The sequence below is a fragment of the Chanodichthys erythropterus genome, chromosome 8, assembly GCF_024489055.1.
Source record: "Chanodichthys erythropterus isolate Z2021 chromosome 8, ASM2448905v1, whole genome shotgun sequence".
NCBI lineage: Eukaryota > Metazoa > Chordata > Actinopteri > Cypriniformes > Xenocyprididae > Chanodichthys > Chanodichthys erythropterus.
Window position 1 is genome coordinate 39311141 of NC_090228.1, and position 24852 is coordinate 39335992.

General features: G+C 40.2%; 1 protein-coding gene across 1 annotated transcript in view; it reads right to left on the minus strand.

Moving 5' to 3' along the window:
- Positions 1-1372: 1372 nt before the first annotated feature.
- The window catches only part of LOC137025235 (NACHT, LRR and PYD domains-containing protein 3-like), a 63830-nt gene continuing 40350 nt past the window's right edge, over positions 1373-24852 (minus strand). The window contains exons 8-12 of the mRNA XM_067393256.1: positions 24025-24195; positions 23696-23869; positions 20553-20717; positions 2032-2078; positions 1373-1950 (exon numbers count right to left, since the gene is read on the minus strand). Of these exons, the coding sequence (XP_067249357.1) occupies positions 1373-1950; positions 2032-2078; positions 20553-20717; positions 23696-23869; positions 24025-24195 (1135 nt within the window). The remainder of the gene's footprint in view (positions 1951-2031; positions 2079-20552; positions 20718-23695; positions 23870-24024; positions 24196-24852) is intronic.

The following is a 24852-nucleotide window of genomic DNA, read 5'->3' on the forward strand; positions in this document are numbered from 1 at the left end:
CGGTCGTAAACTAATTGACTCTTTATAATTCCCTATAAATTATTTAATTTGAGCTAATTTCACTTCCTGGGTGTTCCCTACAGGACATTCATTGTTTTTTTCTCTATAAGTTTGTTCATGTTTGTTGTTGAGATATTTGTTCGCTTAAAGTGGTGGTTCACAGTTTTTTTTTTCTAGGCTTGATTGTGTTTTTGGGGCGCAGTTTAACACGTCTTAATGCTTCGTTTTTTAAAAAAGCTGTATTTTTCATATATTTTACCTTTATTCTACACCATTGTCATTTGACTTTCTGCTTCTATGATACCACTCCCTCTGAAATACGCAATGTGCTCAGATTGGTTAGCTGGCCCAGTGTATTGTGATTCGCTGAAGCGTCCAGAAACGTCACCCCCCCCCCCCCCCATACCATTAGTTGTGCTTCAGTGGAAATATAAATAATGCCGTCTATATTGCATAGTTTTATGTACGTTTTGGTAACACTTTACTTTACAGTGCCATTACATATCTCACATGCAGTTACTATAGCAATTACTATAAATTATGCATAATTTACCCTTCGCAAAGACCCGCCCCCCTTAGTTACTGTTGCTTTGTCTGACAAGCCATGGTGCTGTCACTCCACACAGAGTGAAAAATACATCGCGGAGCAAAGAGGACACTGACAACACGTCGACATACGAGACAGAGCAGGTTATGATATTAAACTAATCCCAGCTTTCAAACTGTGTAATTTGAACAATAAAAAAAGCTTTGTGGCTTAGACACTTTACATAGAACCGCCCTGAGCGAGTTGCTGCACTGATGAGAACGTCTCCCAACCGTTTAGGTGTTCTCTAGCTGGATGGATTAATCCACAGCTCTCTCCATTTACTCCTGAAATCTTAGCCACTGAAGACGAGGTGGATTAATTTTGTTTTCGAAGAAAACGCTCCCTCAACTCTACCGAAATTCGTTTATGTCTGCACAAATCATTTCACACCAGACTTTGTGAACAAATATCAATACAATGGGGCCATAAAAAATAGAGGTTGAGCTAAAAGTTTGTTACTCAAGGATAGATCAGTACAACCTGTTAGTGATCCAGCTTTAGGCCTCCAGAGTGATACTGGACACAGCAGTAATGAAGGTGGGAGCACTTTATTACAGTTCAGTGGAGTTGATTTACGGAGATAAAGTTTACCAGTTTATTAAACACCACCTGAAAAGGCATAAGGTCTTAATATATTTATTTACTGTTAGTTGTAACAAGTGTTTCTGTGAACTTTGTACGGAGTATGTTGATGATAATGCAAGGGGAGAGAGAGAGAGAGAGTGTATGGATAATACTTTAATATCAGTAGTCATAATAAGTATACACAACTAATAAGTCAACTCACGCATCAGTGTGTGTGATGTCTCTGCTGTTGCTCACAGGCTTTTTGGCCTCACACAGAGACACTGAGCAGTTTACAATAACCATGAATCCAGCACAGAGAGACTCAGTGAATGTGGAGGTGAATGTGTGTAAGTGTGTGAGTGTGTGTGTGTCAGAGACGCTGTAGAAGGACAAAGTGCCGGCCGGCACATCCACATACACTCCAACTCTTCTACAGGAGCCTGAAGGCACATGGGTGTCAGTGAACTTATGATTGTGACTGACATTGAATGTGTTAAAATGGCAGATCAGACTCCAGGAGTTTTTACTGCGCCCAAACCAACAGTCTTCACTACTTCCTTTCCTGTTGATTCCTTTATATGTCACTGATACTTCAGCATATCCACTCCATTCAGCTTCCCAGTAACAGCGTCCAGACAGACTCTCACTACACAGAACCTGAGGACACTCATCAAATCTCTCTGGATGATCAGGATATGACTGAGACTCTCTCACATGTGTCACCTTTCTGTTCTCCTCAGAGAGAATGAGCTGAGGGTTTAAGGTGTTTGAATCCAGAGTGAGATCACAAGCATCTGAACACAAGAAGAGAGACATTTATAACATAAAAATGTGTGTGTTTGTGTGTGTGTGTGTGTGTGTGTGTGTGTACGTACATTTGTATAGTCCTGCTTTAATCCTGAACTCTCCTCCATGTTCCACACTGTAAAACACACATTGTGCCACATCAGTTTCGCTCTCGTTAGCCACAGGCCCATAAAAAGAGTAGTGCGTTACACTACTTTTGCATTACTTTTGAGTTACTTTCACCGAAAATAACCACTGAAGTATAATGGCATTAAAATGCTAAAATGTAGTTCCCTTTCGATACTTCACTCGTACTGCGTATGGGGAAAGGTCTCCTTTTTCCCACTGCTGAAGCCTTTTCAATAGCGCAGTGTAACCGAACGGCCATTGGTTCAAACTTAAGAACTTTTTGAACCAATGATGGCCAAGGGCTGCACGAGCCTATGGCTATGCAGCGCGCCAAAGCCCGCCAGAATGGGCGGGGCGTATGGCTATATAAGCGGGCATTTCCCCATATGATTTCAGATCTCTCTCCTTCAGCGACGACATCACTTCTCCTTGCTGATCTCCGAAGCTGAAAGCCTTCGCTACCTGGAACGAGCTCTCCCGCCATAGAAGAGGCTCCGCAGCGGACCAGCTGAGATCACCGACGCTGCAGGCATTCGGCGATCTCAGCTGGTCCTGCTTCTGGCTGCCTTCTCTCTGAGTCTCCTGCCGTCATCCGGCGAACAATTTAACTGCTTAAAAGAGCAAATTTCTCTCGCTCTGCGGATCTCGCTCTCTAGCAGCTGTTCACTGCGCTGCCCTCGTACCGCCTTAAGCATCTGAGAGCATTCAGCTCATCCCCTGCCGTCTTCCGTCAGGTGAGTACTTTCTCGCTGGCATTTGCTTTAAACGCTGTTCCTCCATACGCGTCATTTGCCGGGTCCGCCCCCGCATCCCGTTGAGGATGCGTGCTCTTCATTCGGGAGCACGAGAGCGAGCTCTCACTCTCAGCTGAATTTGGCATGATGCTCTCCCCTGAATTAGTCGAGACTCATGATACATTTTCTTTCTGATTGAGTGTATTTCTCCTTATCTCAATGAGCGTCGCTCGCTGGTCCCACCCCCGCAAGCCGCATCAGTTGAGAAATATGACATGACTTTCTTCCCCAACATGGGCGAGAAACATGTTATATACTCAATTAAATGGAGCATATTTCTGCTGTTTGCACTGTGTTTCTCTACGCGTTGCTTGCCGGTTCTGCCCGCAAACCGCGTTCATTGAGTAATATAACATTTCGCTCTACTCTCTCTTGGGTGATATCTATGTTATATACATTCAGTTTATATAGCAGATTTTTGCAGAGTTATCTGAATCTCTGAACTGAATTTGACGATGCTCTCCCCTGACTTAGGCGAGACTCATGATACATTTTCTGATTGAGTGTATCTCCTTATCTCAATGCGCATCGCTCGCCTGTTCCGCCCCGCAAGCCGCATCAATTGAGAAATATGACATGTCGTTCTCCCCTGACTCGGGCGAGAAACATGTTTATATACTCTATTTAATGGAGCTTATTCTGCTGTTGCACTGAGTTTCTCTATGCATTGCTTGCCAGTGCTGCCTCGCAAGCCGCATTCATTGAGAAATATAACATGTTGCTCTCCCCCCGTCTCGGGTGAGACTTATATATATTCAGTTGATACAGCGTATTTCTGCCGAGTTTGTTGAATTTCTCAGCGCGTTGCTTGCCGGTTCCGCCCTGCAGTCCGCGTTCTTTGAGAAATATAACATGACACTCTCCCCCATCTTGGGTGAGAGTGTCATGTTATATTTCTCAAAGAACGCGGATTGCAGGTGCTTCCCACTTCAGTTAATACAGATGACGCTCGTGTCCTCCATGCTGAAGTGATGACTCTTCTAGGGAAAGGAGCTATAGAAATAGTTTCCCCCTCAGAGAGCGAATCGGGGTTCTACAGCCGTTATTCTCTTGTCCCTAAGACAGATGGTGGTCTCAGACCAATCTTAGACCTGAGACTCCTGAACCTCTCCCTCATGAGACGGGAATTTCAAGATGTTAACGCTGAAACAGATCCTCGCACAGATTTGCCCCGAGGACTGGTTCTGCTCACTGGACCTGAAAGATGCTTACTTTCACATCCAGATAACCTCCCCACCACCAGGCGATTCTTGAGATTCGCATTCGAGGGCGAAGTGCATGAACATGGCGCTTTGCCATGTTCAATAGGGCGCATGCGCATGCGGCGACCAGCAGTAGGAATTTCGGCGTCCTATGTGTTTTACTTTTAAGAGTGTTTGTGTGTATGTTTTATGTTTTAATAGTTTATATTTTCATGACTGAGTTTGTTCAAACACAAACTATTCACTAGGACTTATGGAACTGATTATTTTAATCGCGTTGTGGATATTTTTGAACTTGAACCTCGTTTGCCATGGAACTGTGGTTCCGGCCTTAAGGATTCAATCATCAATTAAGGATCAATTATTGGCTTGGAACACGCCAAGTTTGTTTGATGGTCAGTGCTCGCTTTCTCAGCTTCCCGATGGCATATTTCGGAGGAAGAACTGTACATCTGCACCGGGAAATGGTGCGGGGAAAGTTAAGAAGAGGAAGCGTGGGAAAAAGGGAGGTGTTCGTCAGCGATTACGGTGTAAACAGCTTACCCGTATCCCCCTGCCCTCAATGATTTTGGGGAATGTTCAGTCATTACGGAACAAACTGGACGAGTTGCATGGGAATGTTCATTTTCTTCAGGAATACAGAAGTAGCTGTGTGATGGCATTCACGGAATCCTGGCTAACAGAGCAGGACTTCGACAATGACTTGTGTATTGATGGATTTGGTATTCCATTTCGCACGGATAGGAGCGGAGAGATCACAGGTAAATCCCGTGGTGGGGATGTGTGCCTCTATGTTAACAGGCGCTACTGTACTGCGGTGACTATTCGGGAGAAAATCTGTACACCCGATATTGAGTTATTGTCAGTATCCCTTCGTCCATTTTATTTACTACGGGAATTTCCACAAGTTTTTATAACTGTTGTGTACATTCATCCGAAAGCTAACAACGTCAATTTAATAAATATTGTATCTGATGTTGTGCAAGGACTTCAGAACACTTCTCCAGAGGCGCCGAATTTTATTCTGGGAGATTTTAATCATGTGTCACTTAAAAAGGCCCTGTCAAACTTCCACCAATACATTACTTGCCCAACGAGACATAACAAGATGCTGGACCTCTGTTATGGGAATATAAAGGGGGCATATAAGTCGGTACTATTGTCAGCATTAGGATCTGCCGACCATAATTGTGTACAGCTCCTTCCGATATATAAACCTTTATTTAAAAGAGAAAAACCTCAGATGAGAGAAGTTAAAATGTGGTCTGAAGACTCTATCGCCCGCCTGCAAGGGTGCTTCGATTGTACAGACTGGGAGGCGTTTAAAGACTCTTGTGAACAGATTGATGAATTGACTGATGTTGTATGTTCATATATAACCTTTTGTGAGGATATGATTGTGCCTACACGTAAAATCAAGGTTTTTCCAAATACTAAACCGTGGATGTCAAAATCAGTCAAAACTAGTTTGCAGAATAAGAAGCTAGCTTACAAGCAGGGTGATGGTTTAGAGAGAAGTATTGCGAGGAGAGAAGTCAGAACAGAGATTTTTAAAGCTAAGCAAGCATACAAAGGTAAGTTAGAGAAAAATCTTGCCGACAATAATTTAGGCTCAGCTTGGTCTGGCATGAAGAAAATTGTGGGATTACAGCACAATGTAAATAAGGGAACAGTATGTATAGAGGGTTTTAAATCCTATGTTGATCTTTCTAATGCTCTTAATAGGTTTTATTCAAGATTTGAATGCTTTAATTTTAAAGATGAAGTAGATGAATTGCGATGCCTGTGTAAAGATGATTCCCACTTAGTCTTGGAACAAGCAGCAGTGGAGAATTTTTTTCTCTCCACCAAGGTGAACAAGAGCCCGGGTCCAGACTACATATGTGGTTGAACCTTAAAGCACTGTGCAAAGCAACTGAGTTTTATTTTTTCTGATATTTTTAATTTGTCATTACAGACACAAAAGGTACCTAGCCTGTGGAAAGAGGCCATTATTATTCCTGTTCCTAAATGTAATAATCCTAAAGTGTTTAATGATTTGAGACCAGTCGCCCTTACCTCCTTGGTTATGAAATCATTTGAGAAACTTGTGAAGACTGAGTTACTGAGTAAGACTAGACAAGTCCTTGATCCCATGCAATTTGCATATAGAGTAGGGAGGAGTGTTGAGGATGCTTCACTTGTTTTATTAAATTTACTGACTAAGCACTTGGAGGGAAAGAATACACATGCAAGACTGTTGTTCATTGATTTTTCTTCTGCTTTTAATACTATTCAACCCCACATCCTAGTAAGAAGACTGCTTGAGCATTACAGGCTGAACCATAATTTAGTGGGATGGTTATTGGACTTTTTAATTAACAGAATGCAGAAGGTAAAGGTGAACGGCAGTTTTTCTGATGTATTAAGTGTATCTACTGGATCCCCACAAGGTTGTGTTCTTTCACCTTTATTATACATTTTGTATACTAACTTGTGTCAAAGTCTACATGAAAATAGAGTTTTTATTAAGTTTGCTGATGACACAGTCATAGTGAGCCTGTTACAAGGGGATGAGTCTGGCCATGGTCCAGTTGTGGAGGATTTTGTGACTTGGTGTGATGATTCTTATTTACAGTTAAATATTACTAAAACAAAAGATATGATTATTGATTTTAGAACTTCCACTGTAGATCATGTTACCACAACTATTAAAGGACAGGTTGTTGATCGTGTGGAGAGTTACAAATACCTAGGTATAGTTATTGATTCCAAATTGACATTTGATTTGAATTGTGAAATGGTCTGTAAGAAAGATCATCAGCGTCTGAGTTGCCTTAGGAAGCTTGCTAAATTTCACATTGATGGACACATGCTGTCACTGTTTTATTCTACTTTTATTGAATCTATTATGTCATTTTCCATTGTGGTGTGGTATGGGAGTCTGTCAGTGAAGAACAAGAACTCCTTAAATCAAATTGTAAAGTGGGCGAGTAAGATAATAGGAGTTGATCAACGGACTCTAGAATACATTTATACAACTCAGTTGTACAGGAAGGCAAGTACTATTTTAAGCGATGAGCTGCATCCCTTAAGTAACGGGTTTCAGTTACTTCCCTCGGGTTGCCGGTTTGTGGCCCCGAGATGGAAAACGAGACGCTACAGGAATACTTTTGTTCCTGCGGCAATTGAGGTTTTAAATAATAAGAAGTTAAATGTTTTAATATGCACTAGTTAAATGCAAGAAGGGATATGTATGTGTTTGGTGCAGCCTGTCATGATGTTATTAACTGGTATGCTGTTGTAAATTGTTATGTCTTGTATGTGTTTTTTTGCTGGACAATGAAATTCTATTCTGCAAAACAATTTTACCTGCGGGTACGAAATAAAGAGACCTTGACCTTGACCTTGCCCACTGAGACAGATGGGAATCCGGGTTCTGAATTATTTCGATGACTGCCTCATCCTGGACCAGTCGCGAACTGAGCTAGAACATCACAGATCCAGGCTCCTCAGCCACTTACAGTGCCTAGGACTCAGGTTAAACCTTGCCAAGAGCTCACTGATTCCCAGCCAACGTATCACGTTCCTGGGGGCAGTTTTCGACTCAGTCCGCATGACGGCCATAGTCTCGCCAGAGCGTGCTCTGCTATTCAGCAGCTCACGGCTTCTGCCAGGAACAAAGCCTACCTCCATATGAAGTTTTTCCAGAGGATGCTAAGGCTGATGGCTTCCACCTCCCTGGTTTTGCCGCTCAGCTCTGCAATACTGGTTGAAATTTTGGGTCCCTCTATCAGGGTCAATCAGGCCTGTCTGGCAGCTCTGAAACCCTGGACGAACCCTGTTTGGTTCAGTCATGGAGTACCCCTGCAGGCAGTGTTCTCGACAGATGCGTCCAATATAGGTTGGGGCGATCTTTGCGAGGGCAGACCAGCCTTTGGCTCGTGGTCTCATGAGGAGAGCCATCTCCACATCAACTGCCTCGAGATGCTGGCAGTGATTCAAGCCCTTCACTCTTTTCACGTCCTAGTCTAGTCGGACAGCATGACAGTGGTGTATTACATAAATCACCAGGCGGTCTTTCATCCAGCCGCTTATGCACACTGGCAAAGTGCCTTCTGGAATGGGCATTACCGATGCTCATACCAGGAAGAACTAATCTGGGAGCAGATATGCTATCTCGCAGCAATGTCTCCTCAGACGAGTAGATGCTCCACCCCCAGACGGTTCTCACTATCTGGGAGATCTTCGGGAGGGCAGAGATAGACCTCTTTGCCTCCGAAAAATAGATTGGGCAGTGAGAGATGTCTTCTAAGGAGGAAGATGCGCTGGCCCGTGATTGGCCCAGCCGCCTCCTTTATGCATTCCCCCGGTCGCTCTGATTCCTCAGGTCATCAGACGAATCAGGGAAGACAAGCACAGAGTCCTCCTGTTGGCCCCACTCTGGAGGAGCAAAGTTTGGTCCACAGAGCTGTTCAGGCTTTCCACAGCCAGAACTCTAGCCTCTGCACTTCTGGTCCTTCGATGGGAGCCTGTGAACCTCCCCGGGGACATGCTAAATACCATCTCTCAGGCGAGAGCCCCGTCCACGAGACGCCTCTACGCCCAGAAATGGTCGGTATTTGTTGACTGGTGCTGAGCATGCAACGAAGACCCTGTGGAGTGCGACGTATCCCCGATACTGTCATTCCTCCAGGAGCGTTTAGATAAGGGTCTCACCCCTTCAACACTCAAGGTGTACATAGCAGCCATCGCAGCGTTCTACGCTCCCATCGCTGGCCAGTCGGTGGGTCGAAACAGCCTTGTGGTGCGTTTCCTAAGAAGCTCTAGGCGATTAAATCCCCCTCGTCCTCTCACTGTTCCCACCTGGGACCTCTCCATGGTCCTCAAAGCTCTCAAAGGGCCCCCCTTTGAGCCACTGCGTTCAACTGACCTCAGGCCCCTGACACTCAAAACCACTCTGCTTCTTGCATTAGCATCAGTCAAGCGTGTCGGCGACTTGCAGGCCCTCTCCAATGACTCCAAAGTCATTTTAAAACCCAGGCATGGCTACGTCCCTAAAGTGCTCTCGACCCCGTTCAGAGCATAGGTCATTTCCCTCTCAGTGCTGCCTCCCTCGTCGGATGAGCAAGAGCTGGAATTACTCTGCCCTGTCAGGGCATTGAGGACCTTCATCAAGTGATCAAGGCCGTTCCGGCAATCCGATCAGCTCTTTGTCTGCTTTGGCGAGAGGAATGGCTTCCTCAAGGGCTTGGTCCAGTGGAGTCTCTATTAAAGACACCTGTGAGGCGGCTGGGTGGTCCTTGCTGTCCACTTTTGTCAGATTTTACAACTTGGATATCCCGAACTTACAAGCTCGGGTCCTCTCGGTATGATGCCATTTCGGGAGTTAGCTCCCCTTTGCAAGTGTAACTCATGGGTTCGACGGCTTCGGCCTTCTCACTTGTCCGCTGGTTCCCCTGCGGTGTCCAAGACAAGTTCAGTCATTCCCTGCCGTGGCATGGCGCGGTTGAATTCGTTCCCCATACACAGTACGAGTGAAGTATTGAAAGGGAAAGTACTCGGTTACGAATGTAACCTCGGTTCCCTGCGTTCTATGCCGTGCCACAAGGCTGCGGCTTCAGTGTCGTCGCTTCAGTCGAATGACATGAAATCCTATGGCGAAATGCCCGCTTATATAGCCATACGCCCCGCCCATTCTGGCGGGCTTTGGTGCGCTGCATCGCCATAGGCTCGCGCAGCTCTGCCACGCTGTCATTGGTTCAAAATGTTCTCAAGTTTGAACCAATGGCCGTGCAGTTACACTGCACTATTGAAAAAGGCTTCAGCAGCGGGGAAAAAGGAGACCTTTCCCCATACACAGTACTCATTCTGTATCTCAGGGAACCGAGGTTACGTTTGTAACCGAGTATGTTTATTGCTGCTCATTTTACATCCAGTGGAGGGCGATGTGCTGTAGCATAATGACTGTGTAGGCCAGTGATTGTCCAGGCGGGCTTGGAGATAACTTATAATTTTTGAGATGGCTTGAAATTGAAATACAGACAGAACGGTGGCTCAAAACACCCAACCGCATCAGTAACATAGGATACGCAAACTATATCTCTCAGTTGGATAAAGAAAACAAGTGTCGCTAATAAAGTTTTGATGGATGACGATTGTAAAAAAGGTAAAGACGATTACAGTGACATGAGTCGTACATTAGGCATATGCGCTCGCGGCTCACTGATATATACACTGATATATATGCATCTGTTGCTTTGTCTTGCCCACGCTCTTGTCTGGTGTATTCTTTCTCTTCTCCGACGCTCTTGGTTATTTAGTGTTAGCGTGGCACCGGTCCAGGTTTTTTTTCAAGTGCTATTTCTAGAATGTTCTCCCTCAGTGCCGCACAGATTGCAATATTGCACTTGACTATTATGTTCTTGTCCCTTTCTCTGAAAATAACAGGAGTAGCTACCCAGGTGAAAAAAAGTATACTTGAGTGCATTAAAAAAATACTTTAAAAACAAGCAAGTACATTTGTAGTACATTCTTTATTTTGGTGCTACATAAAAGTGTCAAATACAATATTTATACACTAATTCAATTCAAGGTATATTTGTACTTGAGTAGTATTTCACTGCACTTAAAGTATACTAAATACCACTACTACTTCAATAGATTTTTAGTGCACTGAAATAAAGTATACTTTCTGTAGTAATAACAGTAACTAACCCAAACCCAAACTGTAACTCTGTTAATTGTTTGTTAATTAAAGGGGCTCTATGTAGGAATGACAAATAGGTACTGCAGTCCAAATTCAAAATATTGTTTACCCCACCCCCTCGTTCAAAGACACAGGTGGCCAGTTTGAGGACACACAACAAGAGGGAACATCATTGACAATGAAAGCTGAGGAGACTTACTGTTTTAATACTTGTTTTAATATGCTCTGACCCAGTTTGTTTGCTGGTTTCCATGGCTGCAATATGCAGTGTTTTCCGCCAACCTGTGATATAAATACTAATACTGATTGAAATACTACTGGATAAACTGACAGCACACGGTTTTGCACAGACCAAAACAAAGACAGACATTCTGACACAGAACGCACAATTCAAAGTAGAATATCTGGCTGTAGCATTGTTTTTCTGGGAAACAAGTAGGTGAACTTAGCATGTTTCCTAAATATCTGTAAATGTATTGGGGTATTTTTATGCTTTATTAACACTCTGGAGTCGGTGATACCGCCTCGGTTTTGTTCTTACCATTGTCAAAGCGACTAAAAAGACAATTTTGCACAAACAATTTACTCCATTTTAATCTGTGAAATATCTTCTTTCATTTGTGTACACTCAGAGTAAAATCAAAATGTTGTGCTTTTTTCAAAATAAAGAAAACTAACATGAAGCGTGATCTGTCGTCTCCCTCTGAACGAAGTCCAATCTGATAGTTCTCAGAAAATGAACTGTAATCGTGTATTTATTATCTTCATAAATGTCTATTTTCATGTTATAGCCATGGTTAGCCATTTCTGGAAGCCTCTGTTAGTTCATGGAATGTCAAATGGTATGCCTGTTCTTCACTGAGTCATTTGTGAACTAAATTTGCACAGAGCGCCCTAGGGCTGCAAGTATGAATTGAAAACACAGTATCCAGTGCTCATAGTGATGACAATAAATGAAGAGTTTGGTTCCAAAATGCAATAACTCCATTTTGATTAATTTGAGTAAAAAGGTGTTTTCTTTACCAAGGAAGTGGCTAGATTTTTTAGATGTTTTAAACTTTCACATGGCATCTTTTGGTTATAAAAACATTAAAAATTCAAATCTACATTTTGATTTTAAAAGGTTTGTTATAAAAACTTGTGATTTTTTCCCCAAAATGCAATTAATCCATCAATATAAAATTTATTTGCCATATTGAAAATACAAAGTATTACAAGTAAGTTGATTCACATATATGACAGCCTCTGAACTTTGTCAATACTAATCTTATATGCAGTAATTTTACTAAAAATATTCAGCCGTCGCTCCCAAAATGAATTCAGCGGGTCATCTTGTTAATGTTCTAAATTAATTATGTCTCCGTTTGTCATTACCGATTAAAGAGTATCTGGCGCCACCACACGGTTCAAATAAACACATTTGCCGAATACATTGGTATTAAAAACGGCTTTTAAAAACTGTTCATGATTCAGGTTTGTGGACAGAAGTTTGATGCTGTTGTGGAACAAGTAACAGCTAGACCGAGTGCCTCATCTTCTAAATCTCTTCACGTAAATGATTACATTTCAATGACTTAAGTTTCTTCCCCACCACAAAAACCACCACAGGTTCATCAATGCTGTCAAAATTATTATTTTTTTCTGTTTTTGTTGATCACAAAGTAAGGAAAACTAGGAAGCCGGCTGTATTCAGAGCACCGCCAATACTGTTTAGTGTGTGGAATGCTGCGCTGTGATCGGTTGAGCGGATATATTGCATTCTGCAGAAAAAGGAGACTGGCATTTGTCACATTTTGGAAAAAAAGGTCCGTATTTGTCCAATTGTGCATGCTTTTAAGCTAAAAGCCCTGATGGATGTTGTTTTGTCAAAGGTAACGACTCAGTTTTTCATATTTATAACTCCTGACACATAGGCTATTAACAAATTACGGTCACTATAAGAGTAAAACAGAGGTCAAAATTTAAAGCTTGATTCTTAGATCTTTTTAATGATGTATAGTTTGTCAATTGCACATTAACATTTAGGCTATATAACAAATATAATAGCCTATATGAAATGCCATGGGGGTAACATAAATGATCAGATGCTTTGCATCACAGAAATATATTCTATTTTAAAGTATATTAAAATAGAAAACCATTATTTGGTTAGAGACTTGAGACTTCTTTGAAAAACAGTAGTAATATGTCTAATCTTTAGGTTGGTACTGTAATTTAAACTATAATAGGCCTATAAAAATTTTCCTCACATGATGTGCAATACTATGTGCATGCATGAGATTACAAAAATCATGTTTGTTTTTTTTTTTTGTCAATAGTGGACATTATATTAACGTTAATACTTTTATCAGCATGTTCACTAGGGCTGTCATGATATTAGATTTTTCACACCACAGTTATTGTGGCCAAAAGAATTCACAATATTGATATATCGTGATATCTTTAGAATCCTTGGGGGGGGGAAATGTATCAGTCAAAATAATTTTTAATTTGTCTAGTTAGTTTTTTCTCTTTCAGGGTTGCTGCATATTTTTTAAAGTCAAATTTAAGGCTTTTTAAGACCTGAAGAAATAAAAATGAATGAATTAATTAATACAACTACATCTTATAAAATGATATAATGACTAAAACTCGTCGGGGCAAAAATGCCAGTGCATCTATAATTTTGAGGGCATATAACTGCACGCATAGTTACATCACGCAGAGTAAGATGAGTAAAGAAAACGTTGTACTTATTAAAAGAAATCACCCTTTATTTAAATATATGAACACAGAAAATCGCTGTTAACAGGTTAATATAACATTTACCACTCCATGACTAGTAAAATAATCGCAACTTACTCTCTGTAAAATGGCGTAATCTGCAGGGTGATGGACATGGAGGTGGTAAAAAATTTTGGTGGTGTTGCCATCCTTCGCACTGACTGTAGCTAGGCAAATCCAGTGGATTGGGCTGTCTAAGGAGCCAAAAACTCCCATACTGTCGAGCTTACTTTACTTTTTTTTCGGGTGTGGACAGAGCCTCTCACTATCCTGTTCGGACGACATTCTTCTTGGAATAGCTGCGCGCGCTGCGTCTTCTTCTTGTATGACAGATGTCAGCATTAAGTCATACATGTCATGATATTATAAGTGTCCTATTCATTTTAAATATTGTCACACCCTATATTAATACCATATCGATATTTCATACTTTGAATATCATGGTTATTGTCAATATCATCACAGTTATCACCAACAAAAACAAAGCCATGTGCTCAGGCACAAGACAAACAAAGAAACATTGAACAGACAAGACAGTCAGGGAAGGACCCTGACAACAACAGTGTAACATATTTAATTATGTAATATTTATGTTTAGTAAAGGTGCTAAGTTTAAAAAAAAAATACATGTCCTGGATTAGAGTTATTATGAACAATCCAATTTGAATCCTTTTTAGTATTAAATATATATAACTAAAATTCTTGGGTCAGACATAGTATCATGTAGTTTAGTTGATGTTTTAATATTTTAACACAATAAATGATAAAGGATTAACAGAAAACTTCAAATGACGGAGTTAAAAACTGATGAGTTTGACAAAGGTCCACGTCTAACTGAGGTTATGATAAATGATTGACAAGACAACAAATTAAGATAACTAATTTTTAAAATAATATTTAACTTAATACAACAATCTTTCCAGTGCTTTGCTTTTCTCATTTTACAGGTCTCCAGTATATATTATATATATATATATATATATACACACACACCTGATAGAGTTGACAAAACTGTACAACTGTACAGTTTTGTCACTGTACAACACATGTTTGTCCACTGTACAACACATGTTTTTTTTTCCTCAGTTGTAGCTGCCTTAATAAACAAGAAAAATGCCAAAATTTATCCCCCAACCATTTACAGAAACTATTACACTGGAATGGTGGAGATGGCATGTTAAATTTGAGACTGCAGAGACTTCAACATTGTTTGTAAAAAAAGATAAAACTTTCAGGACTATGTGTCCTGATTTGAGATCCACAGTGAGCAGGAAATATATATCTTCATGCCCTGACGAAACTTACCAATTCACAAAATGAATAGAATGCAAAGCTGATATAAAAAATTGGATGACCAGTAATTTCCTACTACTAAATTCTGAAAAAAAAAAAAAAAAACAGATTCTAATTTTGAGACCAAATATTCTTCACATAATAACCTAGAATACTGTCTTGATGGCTGCTCCGTTAAGTTTTCGTCGTCAGTTAGGAACATGGGTGTGCTCTTTGATACCAATCTTTCAGTTGAAGGCCATGTATCTAGCATTTGTAAAACCGCATTCTTCCATCTTAAAAATAAATCTAAACTATGACATTCTCTCAATGACAAATGCAGAACAGTTAGTTCATGTGTCCATGACCTCAAGGCTAGATTACTGTAACGTACCTTCTCCTATTTGGCACCTAAACTCTGGAACAATCTTCCTAGCATTGTTCAGGAAGCAGACACACTCTGTCAGTTTAAATCTAGACTAAAAACGCATCTCTTTAACCTGGCATACACATAACACATTATCAATTTATATTTTAAAATCTGTTAAAGGATTGTTAGGCTGCATAAATTAGGTTAGCCGGAACCGGGAACACTTCCTATAACACCAGATGTACTTGTTACATCAGAAGAAGAATGGCATCTACACTAATTTTAGTCTCTCTGTTTATCCCAAGGTTTACCGTAGTCAACTGGATCTGGGCCATATCAAGGTGATATCGAGGACCTGCACCTTGACACGACCACAATGCAGCCCTGAAGTATCAGCAGAGATTGAGTCAACTAAATCATCCATTGTGAAGGCCTCATCGACACAACAACCTGTGGCATAGTTCTTCAACAAACCATCCATACCGGCATGATGAATACGATCCTCAACTGGATGGAACTGGAATAAATGGACACTTGACATTTGATATTCAACGGTGCTTTTGCATTGACACCATTTTCTTTAAGAGTTGTCGTGCAGCCAAAATTATATACCAGTTATCACTGTAAAGCTGGTTTGACACAATCTGCATTGTAAAAAGCGCTATATAAATAAAGGTGACTTGACTTGACACACACACTAAGCAGTTCAAATTATAAAACCTCAAAAAACTCTCCCTGCTTGATACAATGAAAAAGCGTATGCTGTTGCAAACTGAGGTTGATCTCCTGTCAAGGCAGGCTGATTGTCTAATTTCTAACGTGTGCATCTCATAGGTATGTGTGCTATGAGCATGGGGACAAGACTGGGTGAATACTTAGCAGTTAGCAGTTTTTGAAGAGTCACTTTTTTATTTAAATTTTCTACCACCAATCATCCATCAGGCAGTTATCTCAAGAATCCTCCAATCTCCCTTCTTAACACTGATGCTAAAGTGCTCACTAAGGTTCTCGGGCAATATTTAGAGGGGGCTCTTCTCTCCATCATATAGCCCCTCTCCACCCAGCATGCCAGAGGTGGTGCTTTCACTGGATGCGGAAAAGGCATTTGACCGGGTGGAGTGGGGCTATATTTTCAACACACTGGAGAGTTTTGGATTTGGCCGTAAGCTTATATTATGGATCAAACTTTTATATATGTCCCCGTTGGCTGCCGTGCGCACTATTAATAATATATCTGATATTTTGAGCTTCAACGCGGCACAAGGCAGGAATGTCCTTTGCCTCCACTTCTATTTGCAGTCACAATAGAACCACTTGCTTTAGCTTTGAGACAAAGAGCTGATATCACGGGTATTTAGCGGGCAGGATTAGAACATAAGGTTTTGCTTTAAGCAGATGACATGTTATTATACCGGTCACAACCCCTGTGAAGTCTTACTAAATTGGTGACCCTACTTACAGAATTCTGCAAAATAGCTGGCTATAAAGTTAATAGTTCACAGAAAAGTGAACTAATGCCTGTTGGTGATGGGGTCAGCCTGATATCTTGCCTTTTATCTACGCTCAGTTCCCTTCAAAATTAGCATAAAAAAAAACTGAAGTACCTTGGATTTTGGGTTACACATAATTATTAAGATTTGTATGGGGCCAACTGTCTACCTCTCTTATCTAATCTAAAGCAAGATTTTGAGCGACGGGACCACCTCCCTCTCTCAGTGGGTGGAAGAATTAATACATTAAAAATTAGTGTACTGCCCAAGTTTTTTTATATCTTTCAGTGCCTTTTTTTAACAAAATCTTCTCCAAATTAAATAATCAGATATCAACCTTTATTTGGAAAAAAAAACACCAAGAATTAAAAGAAGTACACTGCAGAGACCCCAAATTTCATGTATTATTATTGGGCAGCCAACATAAGAGCATTGCTGTTCTAGCTAAGGAATGACATCACTGCCCCTGCCTGGACAACACTGGAGGGGGCTTCGGTTGAGTCCACCTCTCTAGCAGCTACATTCAGTTAAAATTTGGAATCAGATCAGACACAGCAGAGGGTAATCCAAGGATTAGGTGAGTATCAACCAGGTAAGGTTGAGACCCGACAGTGAGTGAATGGGAGAAGTGCATCTTTATAGTGCTGGTGAGTGAAGGATGACAAGTGCAGGTGATTAGAAGTTGGGTGATTGGGATCTGATGATTGTGGTGGGTGGAGACTGTGTAAACTCCCTGACAGATGTGGTCTCAATGACGTGGGCGGCTATTTTCATAAATGGTCATTTTAACCTCTCTGGTTTCAAAAATAACATCGTGCACACATGTCAGTTTTCAGAAAAGTGTTAATTTACACATACCTGTGTATATATGCTGTCAAGAGCATGCCAAACCTGTAGGTGGCGGTGTAACGAGAAGCTCAAGCCCACGTAAGCCAATCATAATCCAGAAAATAGCAACAAATCAAGTTGTTGCAAAATTGCTGACCTCTGAGCACTCATTCGTCTCTGCTCCTCGACATAATGGAGCAGCTGTATTTGCAAATTCGCACCCACATAAATGCGACTGCTACTCTGAACGCTTCCGTGAGCACATGTAAACATAGGTCGCACTTTTGATGTAGGTGCAAGCTCTGGCGCATACTGTGACGTTGGCTGCCTAAACACCCATTTGTCTCAGTTTACATACAAACATGCAAACGAAGATTTAAAAAATCTCCACTCTGGCCAGAGTTTTTAGAAAGACTCGTTTTCAGAGGCGAGTTCTCCGTTTGCGTGTAAATGAAGGGTGCAAACGAAGGGAAATGTTTCAGTTTTTCAAAATAACCACGTACGTGTAAATGGGGCCTTATTTTGATTTAAATTTTGCATTCTTCAAACAGTTGGTACAGAAATTTGATATTCCCAAATAAATTTCTATAGGTATTTGCAACTTCATAACTTCTCCCATTATGCCCTCCAATCTCTTTATTAGACTAAATTTTTAAATGTAAATCAGTCCAAAAATAGGCTATAAGCAGGATCGATGAATTACTCAGCATGTATGATTCAACACCTTTAGATTCACTTAAAAATATTGGGAGGCAGATTTAGACTAACTAATCTCAGAGGAAATCTGGCACAAAATAATACAGGGAATTTTTTCATAATCCATTTGTCTTAGACATTAAAGCTAACATAGATCCCACATGTGATAGATGCAGGCAGGCACCCGCAACTCTACTGCATATGTTTTGGACATGTACAAGACTTTACATATAAACCCGATTCCAAAAAAGTTGGGACACTGTACAAATTGTGAATAAAAACAGAATGCAATGATGTGTACGTTTCAAATTTCAATATTTTATTCAGAATACAACATAGATGACATATCAAATGTTTAAACTGAGAAAATGTACAATTTTAAGGGAAAAATAAGTTGTTTTTAAATTTCATGGCATCAACACATCTCAAAAAAGTTGGGACAAGGCCATGTTTACCACTGTGTGGCATCCCCTCTTCTTTATATAACAGTCTGCAAATGTCTGGGGACTGAGGAGACAAGTTGCTCAAGTTTAGGAATAGGAATGTTGTCCCATTCTTGTCTAATACAGGCTTCTAGTTGCTCAACTGTCTTAGGTCTTCTTTGTCGCATCTTCCTCTTTATGATGCGCCAAATGTTTTCTATGGGTGAAAGATCTGGACTGCAGGCTAGCCATTTCAGTACCCGGATCCTTCTTCTATGCAGCCATGATGTTGTAATTGATGCAGTATGTGGTCTGGCATTGTCATGTTGGAAAATGCAAGGTCTTCCCAGAAAGAGACAAAGTCTGGATGGGAGCTTATGTTGTTCTAAAACCTGGATATACCTTTCAGCATTGATGGTGCCTTTCCAGATGTGTAAGCTGCTCATGCCACACACATTCATGCAACCCCATACCATCAGAGATGCAGGCTTCTGAACTGAGCGCTGATAACAACTTGGGTTGTCCTTGTCCTCTTTAGTCCAGATGACATGGCATCCCAGTTTTCCAAAAAGAACTTCAAATTTTGATTCGTCTGACCACAGAACAGTTTTCCCACTTTGCCACAGTCCATTTTAAATGAGCCTTGGCCCAGAGAAAACGCCTGCGCTTCTGGATCATGTTTAGATATGGCTTCTTTTTTGACCTATAGAGTTTTAGCTGGCAACGGCGAATGGCACGGTGGATTGTGTTCACCGACAAGGTTTTCTGGAAGTATCTCTGAGCCCATGTTGTGATTTCCATTACAGTAGCATTCCTGTATGTGATGCAGTGCCGTCTAAGGGCCTGAAGATCACGGGCATCCAGTATGGTTTTCCGGCCTTGACCCTTACGCAAAGATTGCTCCAGATTCTCTGAATCATTGGATGATATTATGCACTGCAGATGATGATAACTTCAAACTCTTTGCAATTTTTCTCTGAGAAACTCCTTTCTGATATTGCTCCACTATTTTCTGCCGCAGCATTGGGGGAATTGGTGATCCTCTGCCCATCTTGACTTCTGAGAGACACTGCCACTCTGAGAGGCTCTTTTTATACCCAATCATGTTGCCAGTTGACCTAATAAGTTGCATATTGGTCCTCCAGCTGTTCCTTTTATGTGCATTTAACTTTTCCGGCCTCTTATTGCTACCTGTCCCAACTTTTTTGGAATGTGTAGCTCTCATGAAATCCAAAATGAACCAATATTTGGCAAGACATTTCAAAATGTCTCACTTTCAACATTTGATATGTTATCTATATTATATTGTGAATACAAAATAAGTTTATGAGATTTGTAAATTATTGCATTCTTTTTTTATTCACAATTTGTACAGTGTCCCAACTTTTTTGGAATCAGGTTTGTATTCTAGACAAATATTTTGAGACCTTCTCTAGGCTATTTATATGTATCTGGAGGTAGTAGAGCCATCCCCATGTATTGCATTGTTTGGTGTGGCCCCAGAAAACACTAGTTTTACTAAATGTAAAATTTTCTCCTCTGGCTAGAAGACTGATACTGATTAAATGGAAAGACCATTTTCCACCTACATTTAGTTACTGGATAAGGGAAGTCATCTACCATCTTACGTTGGAGAAAATTAGGTATACAGTCTGAGGGTCTACTGGGGGTTTTTGTAATATATGGCAACCTTATTTAAATTTTGTTGAGGAAATGAAAGCAGACAATATGACAATGTAAAATTTAGGGGGAGGGGAATATTACTCATACATAATGTTGTTTGTTATTATTATTACTTCTTTATGGACGTCTGATCATGTATAGTATCCTTACGTTTATGTCTGGTGTTTGGGGGATGAGGAGTTTAATTTTTTTTTGTATATCTTTGTTATTTCTGTATAATTTGAAAACAAATAAAAAACCTTGATGAAATAAAATTATCCCTGCTCAACATACTTGGGTGTGCAGTTTGAATGGGTGCATGCATCAGAGAGCAGCTTGACTCCTGATTCTCCCAGGTGATTGTAGCTCAGATCCAGCTCTCTCAGGTGTGAGGGGTTTGAACTCAGTGCAGACGACATATAATGACAGCTTTCCTCTGTTAGCATACAGCCAGACAATCTACAAACACATAGCAACAGTGCACATTACATTAATTTGCCAATCAGACACCACTATCAAACTGTAACCTCAGACTGTAATCAAACTGTAAATACAGACTTTTGACCACTTTTTACACAACAAAATCACTAGTGTTAAATGTACATTGCTAGGTGTATATATTTGTCTCACCCACAGGTGTTAAAATCTAACAGAGGCAGTGTAGGATGTACCCTTTTTATTGTTAAATGTTAAATTGTTAATCCAGTGAATTAAATCAATTAGGTTCACTTTACAAGTGATGACTGGCCATTAGTGATGACATCTGCTATTAATGAACAGAGTCTACTGAACAGAGACTACTGAATGTAAAAAGGAAGAATAAAAAATGAAAAAAGAACAAGACCGAATGAGACCGCTTGATTCAAGACTTGTTGCAAATGATTTTTTTTTGTCCAAAAATGTATTGTGTGGTGTCATCAGGGGCGCCGTTGGCACGGGGGACAGGGGGGTCAGGACCCCCGCACTTTTGAAAAGAGAGAAATCGACCCCCGCACTTTTTATAAGGGCTTCAATCAGTCAAACTATATAATCTTTTAGCTTAGGATATTTTCTTTAAAAATGAGACCATTTTTCACATTTCTGTGAGCTTTCGTTCGTAAATAATCAACTGTTCAACGGATGCGAACAGGAAATGTGCTCTCGAACGGAGAAACACGCGATCTCCAAGCAATCGATCAGAGCATGCTAACTTTTTAGGACAGGTCGATGGTATATAAATCATGCCTGAACGTTAGCGTTTGTCAATCAAGCCAAACCGTCCATTCAGAAACCGAGAAATTTGACAGGAGGCTGATCTCTCAGGTTGACGCGCAAGCTGGATTGACTGAAGTTTTCGTGAGGATTTATAGTTTATGGACTGTTTTGATTTCTGTAATTACATCTAGAAAGGTAAAAACATTGATGGCATCTATAAAAGAGATCTCTGAAAGCGAAACAAAAGTGATTATTGCCTCGACCAGCAACGCAGTGGGGAGGACGCACGAGAGGAGCGTTTAATATGTATGTGTATGGGCTACTGTAATACTGCATTATGCGTATCAGTGGCATGCACTTTGATCGCGAAAGTGAAAGTGCCCTTTGCGCATTGCATCGCGGTGCCCCCGTGTTCCCACTTCTCCCGATGTGAACCGTGAGCTCCAGTCTATTACAATGTAAGGTGGTTAAGGCCCGGGCATACTTCATTTCCCACATTCCGCTCAGCCTTTCAAAGAAGCTCCTTTGCCCATGAGCGTGTAAAGAACCATGCACACGTGCACCGCCCGTGGTGATTTACATGTACATTTATTCATTAACAATTTTTTTTTATGGGTTGTTCTGAGGCAGCCACCTGTTGTATTTTTGCTGGTCAGACAAAGTCTGAGCATTTAAACATGCAACTAGGATTATTCAATAAACCCTGCTAATTTTTATTCTCATTACTTTCTCAGTCAACCTCTTGGCTGATGTAAGACATGTTAATACAGTTTTGAGACCAGACAAGACTAGCTGTTGACAGGCTGAACATGGATATTAAAAGGCTGGAGCTAGACTCACTGTGAGAAAACAGAACTTTTCTGGAAATTATCACTTGAACTTTCTCTTCAATGTTAGCATCCTCATCCTAGATGCAATCACACTGAGTTGATCTCATCCCACTCTCTGCTCTCCACATGCTGAGATCAGCTGAAATTCACCCAGAAATCTATATGGTTTCATTTGAACAATTATCACACAATACTATACATTTTTGAAATAATAGTAAATATCTCAGTGTGACTGGTACAAAGGCCACATCCCCACAGAAGTAAACCAAAAGGTAATAAAGATTTTAAAAGTTTAGAGATAGTCTTGCTTACAAAGGAGGGTGGATTCTCTGCCAAGGTTTTTATTCAAATTACCTAATGTCCCCAAAAGGTATAAACTACCCAGGTCTGGGACCTTTATTAATACAAAATTCCTATTGTAAGTTCCTGTCTCACTTTGGGGGATGTTTTGTCTTGGTCTGAGTATTTAAAGAATATTGCAAAGGGCTCAAGGTGAATTTTAGTCAGATCAGCATGTGTGTCCTCCAGATACTCTAGATTGTGTATTTTTCTAATGTCAGGTATGTATATTTTACTTATTATTTCTGAGCATTTGATGTTATTTTTATGATTTTCACGATGTAATGTATCATAATTGGCATGGTACATTTACCAGAGTAATAATAAATTGTTACATTTGAAATTATTCTGACTTATTCGTAAATCATTGACTCTAGTAGATTACATGCACCCATTGTTACCGCAATTCTGCATCCAGGGTTAAGTACATAGAGTAAGAGTTAAAGAGTAAAGAGTTAAATAGATTAATCAAATCTGTAGTTAAACTATTATACAAATTACCAATAATCAATTAGCAGAGTAACATAAATTTGAGGTTGTGATAAAATGGAGTCAGATCAAAGTAAATTGGAATTAAACTATTGTGCTATATTGAAAAGACCAAACGTGCAGGGAACCTTTACCCGCTCTATTGGAAACTGTTGTTTGGTCAAATTAGGTGAGCTTCATCTGGGGTTGGATCTGAAATTTCTGACATAGATACTTGATCAAACAGTATATTTCTATAATTACATCACAACCATTGCAATTTAAATAATTACACTAAACCATATACTTGCCAGAGTAGTAATAATTTTAGATGCTGGCTGTGATGCTAAGGTGGTCCTGCACAAACTCAATAGATGGTGCTGCTATCTTGTGCAGTGCTATTGGAAGCAATCCATGCATGAGTTGAACTGAATTAAACAATGAATGTGGAATTCCATATGAATATGGAATGGAAAAAATGCAACCCTGCAAATGTTTTTGTCTCTTGTTTTAGAATTCAATTAAGAGCAGATGCCACATTTGGTGACCAAATTTAAATGTTATTTACTATAATATACTATTTATAATTGTATGAAAACCATTTACCTCAGTATCTGCAGCTGACAGTTTGGGCTCTTCAGTCCATCAGAAAGAAGCTTCACTCCTGAATCTTGCAAGTCATTTGTACTCAGGTCCAGCTCTTTCAGATGGGAGTTTGATGATTGCAGAACTGAAGACAAACTCTCACAAGACTGTGCAGTGAGATTACATATGGAAAATCTGTACAAAAACAATGCAATTGCATAAAGATAAAACTTAGCAGTATAATTTTTATTATATATATTTTTTATTGATTTTTTTTTATTGTTTTATTATATAATTCATGTTAAAAAAAAACAAACAAAAAAAACAAATGAGAGTATTCAAACTCTTACCTCAGTATCTTCAACTGACATTTTGGACTCTTCAGTCCATCAGAAAGAAGCTTCACACCAGAATCATGGAGGTCATTGTTACTCAGGTCCAGCTCTCTCAGGTCATTTAAGAATTGTAAAACTAAAGACAAACTTTCACAGCAATGACCAGTGAGATTACAGCTTTGTAGCCTGTGTTGAAAACAAACAGTGATATAATGTGTTTATCAAGTAGGGTTTATAATCTGGAGAGCATAAATGCACATCTCAGTGTAAATTAAATTAATACTCTGTAGTAGGGGTGTAACAATACATCGATATAGATCGATACATCGATCTAATGTCTAACGATCCGATGCATCGATGCAATGCGTAAAAAATCGATACCTGTGGGCTATTTATAGAGGCATCATAAATGCATCTATAACAGCCTCTCCACATTTTCACACAATATCAGTCTATGCATTATCGCCAACGTGTGCATTCTCGTTTAAACTAACTTTCAGAACTTGTGAAAGAAAATCGGGACAGTAGATGGAACTGTCAATGGCTGATCGGGCTAGTGCTGAATCTTCACGAAAGTTTATAATTTGCTTGTGTTTAAAGCCTTGCAAAAAGCAGGGCGCACACATCTCAAACAGTGTCCGTTAGATCACAACACTGGAGAATAGAGTGCTATGAATCGTTCTTCACACACACAGTAACTGAAATTAAAACTGTTAAAAGAATATGGTCAATAAACTGCCGCATAAGAGCGCCGCGCGCTGTTACTTTGTGTTGCTTCAAGCACATCATTCTGCACACGGGATGCGCATAAGTGCTTTGTGCCACTCTGTATTGGAGCCTTTA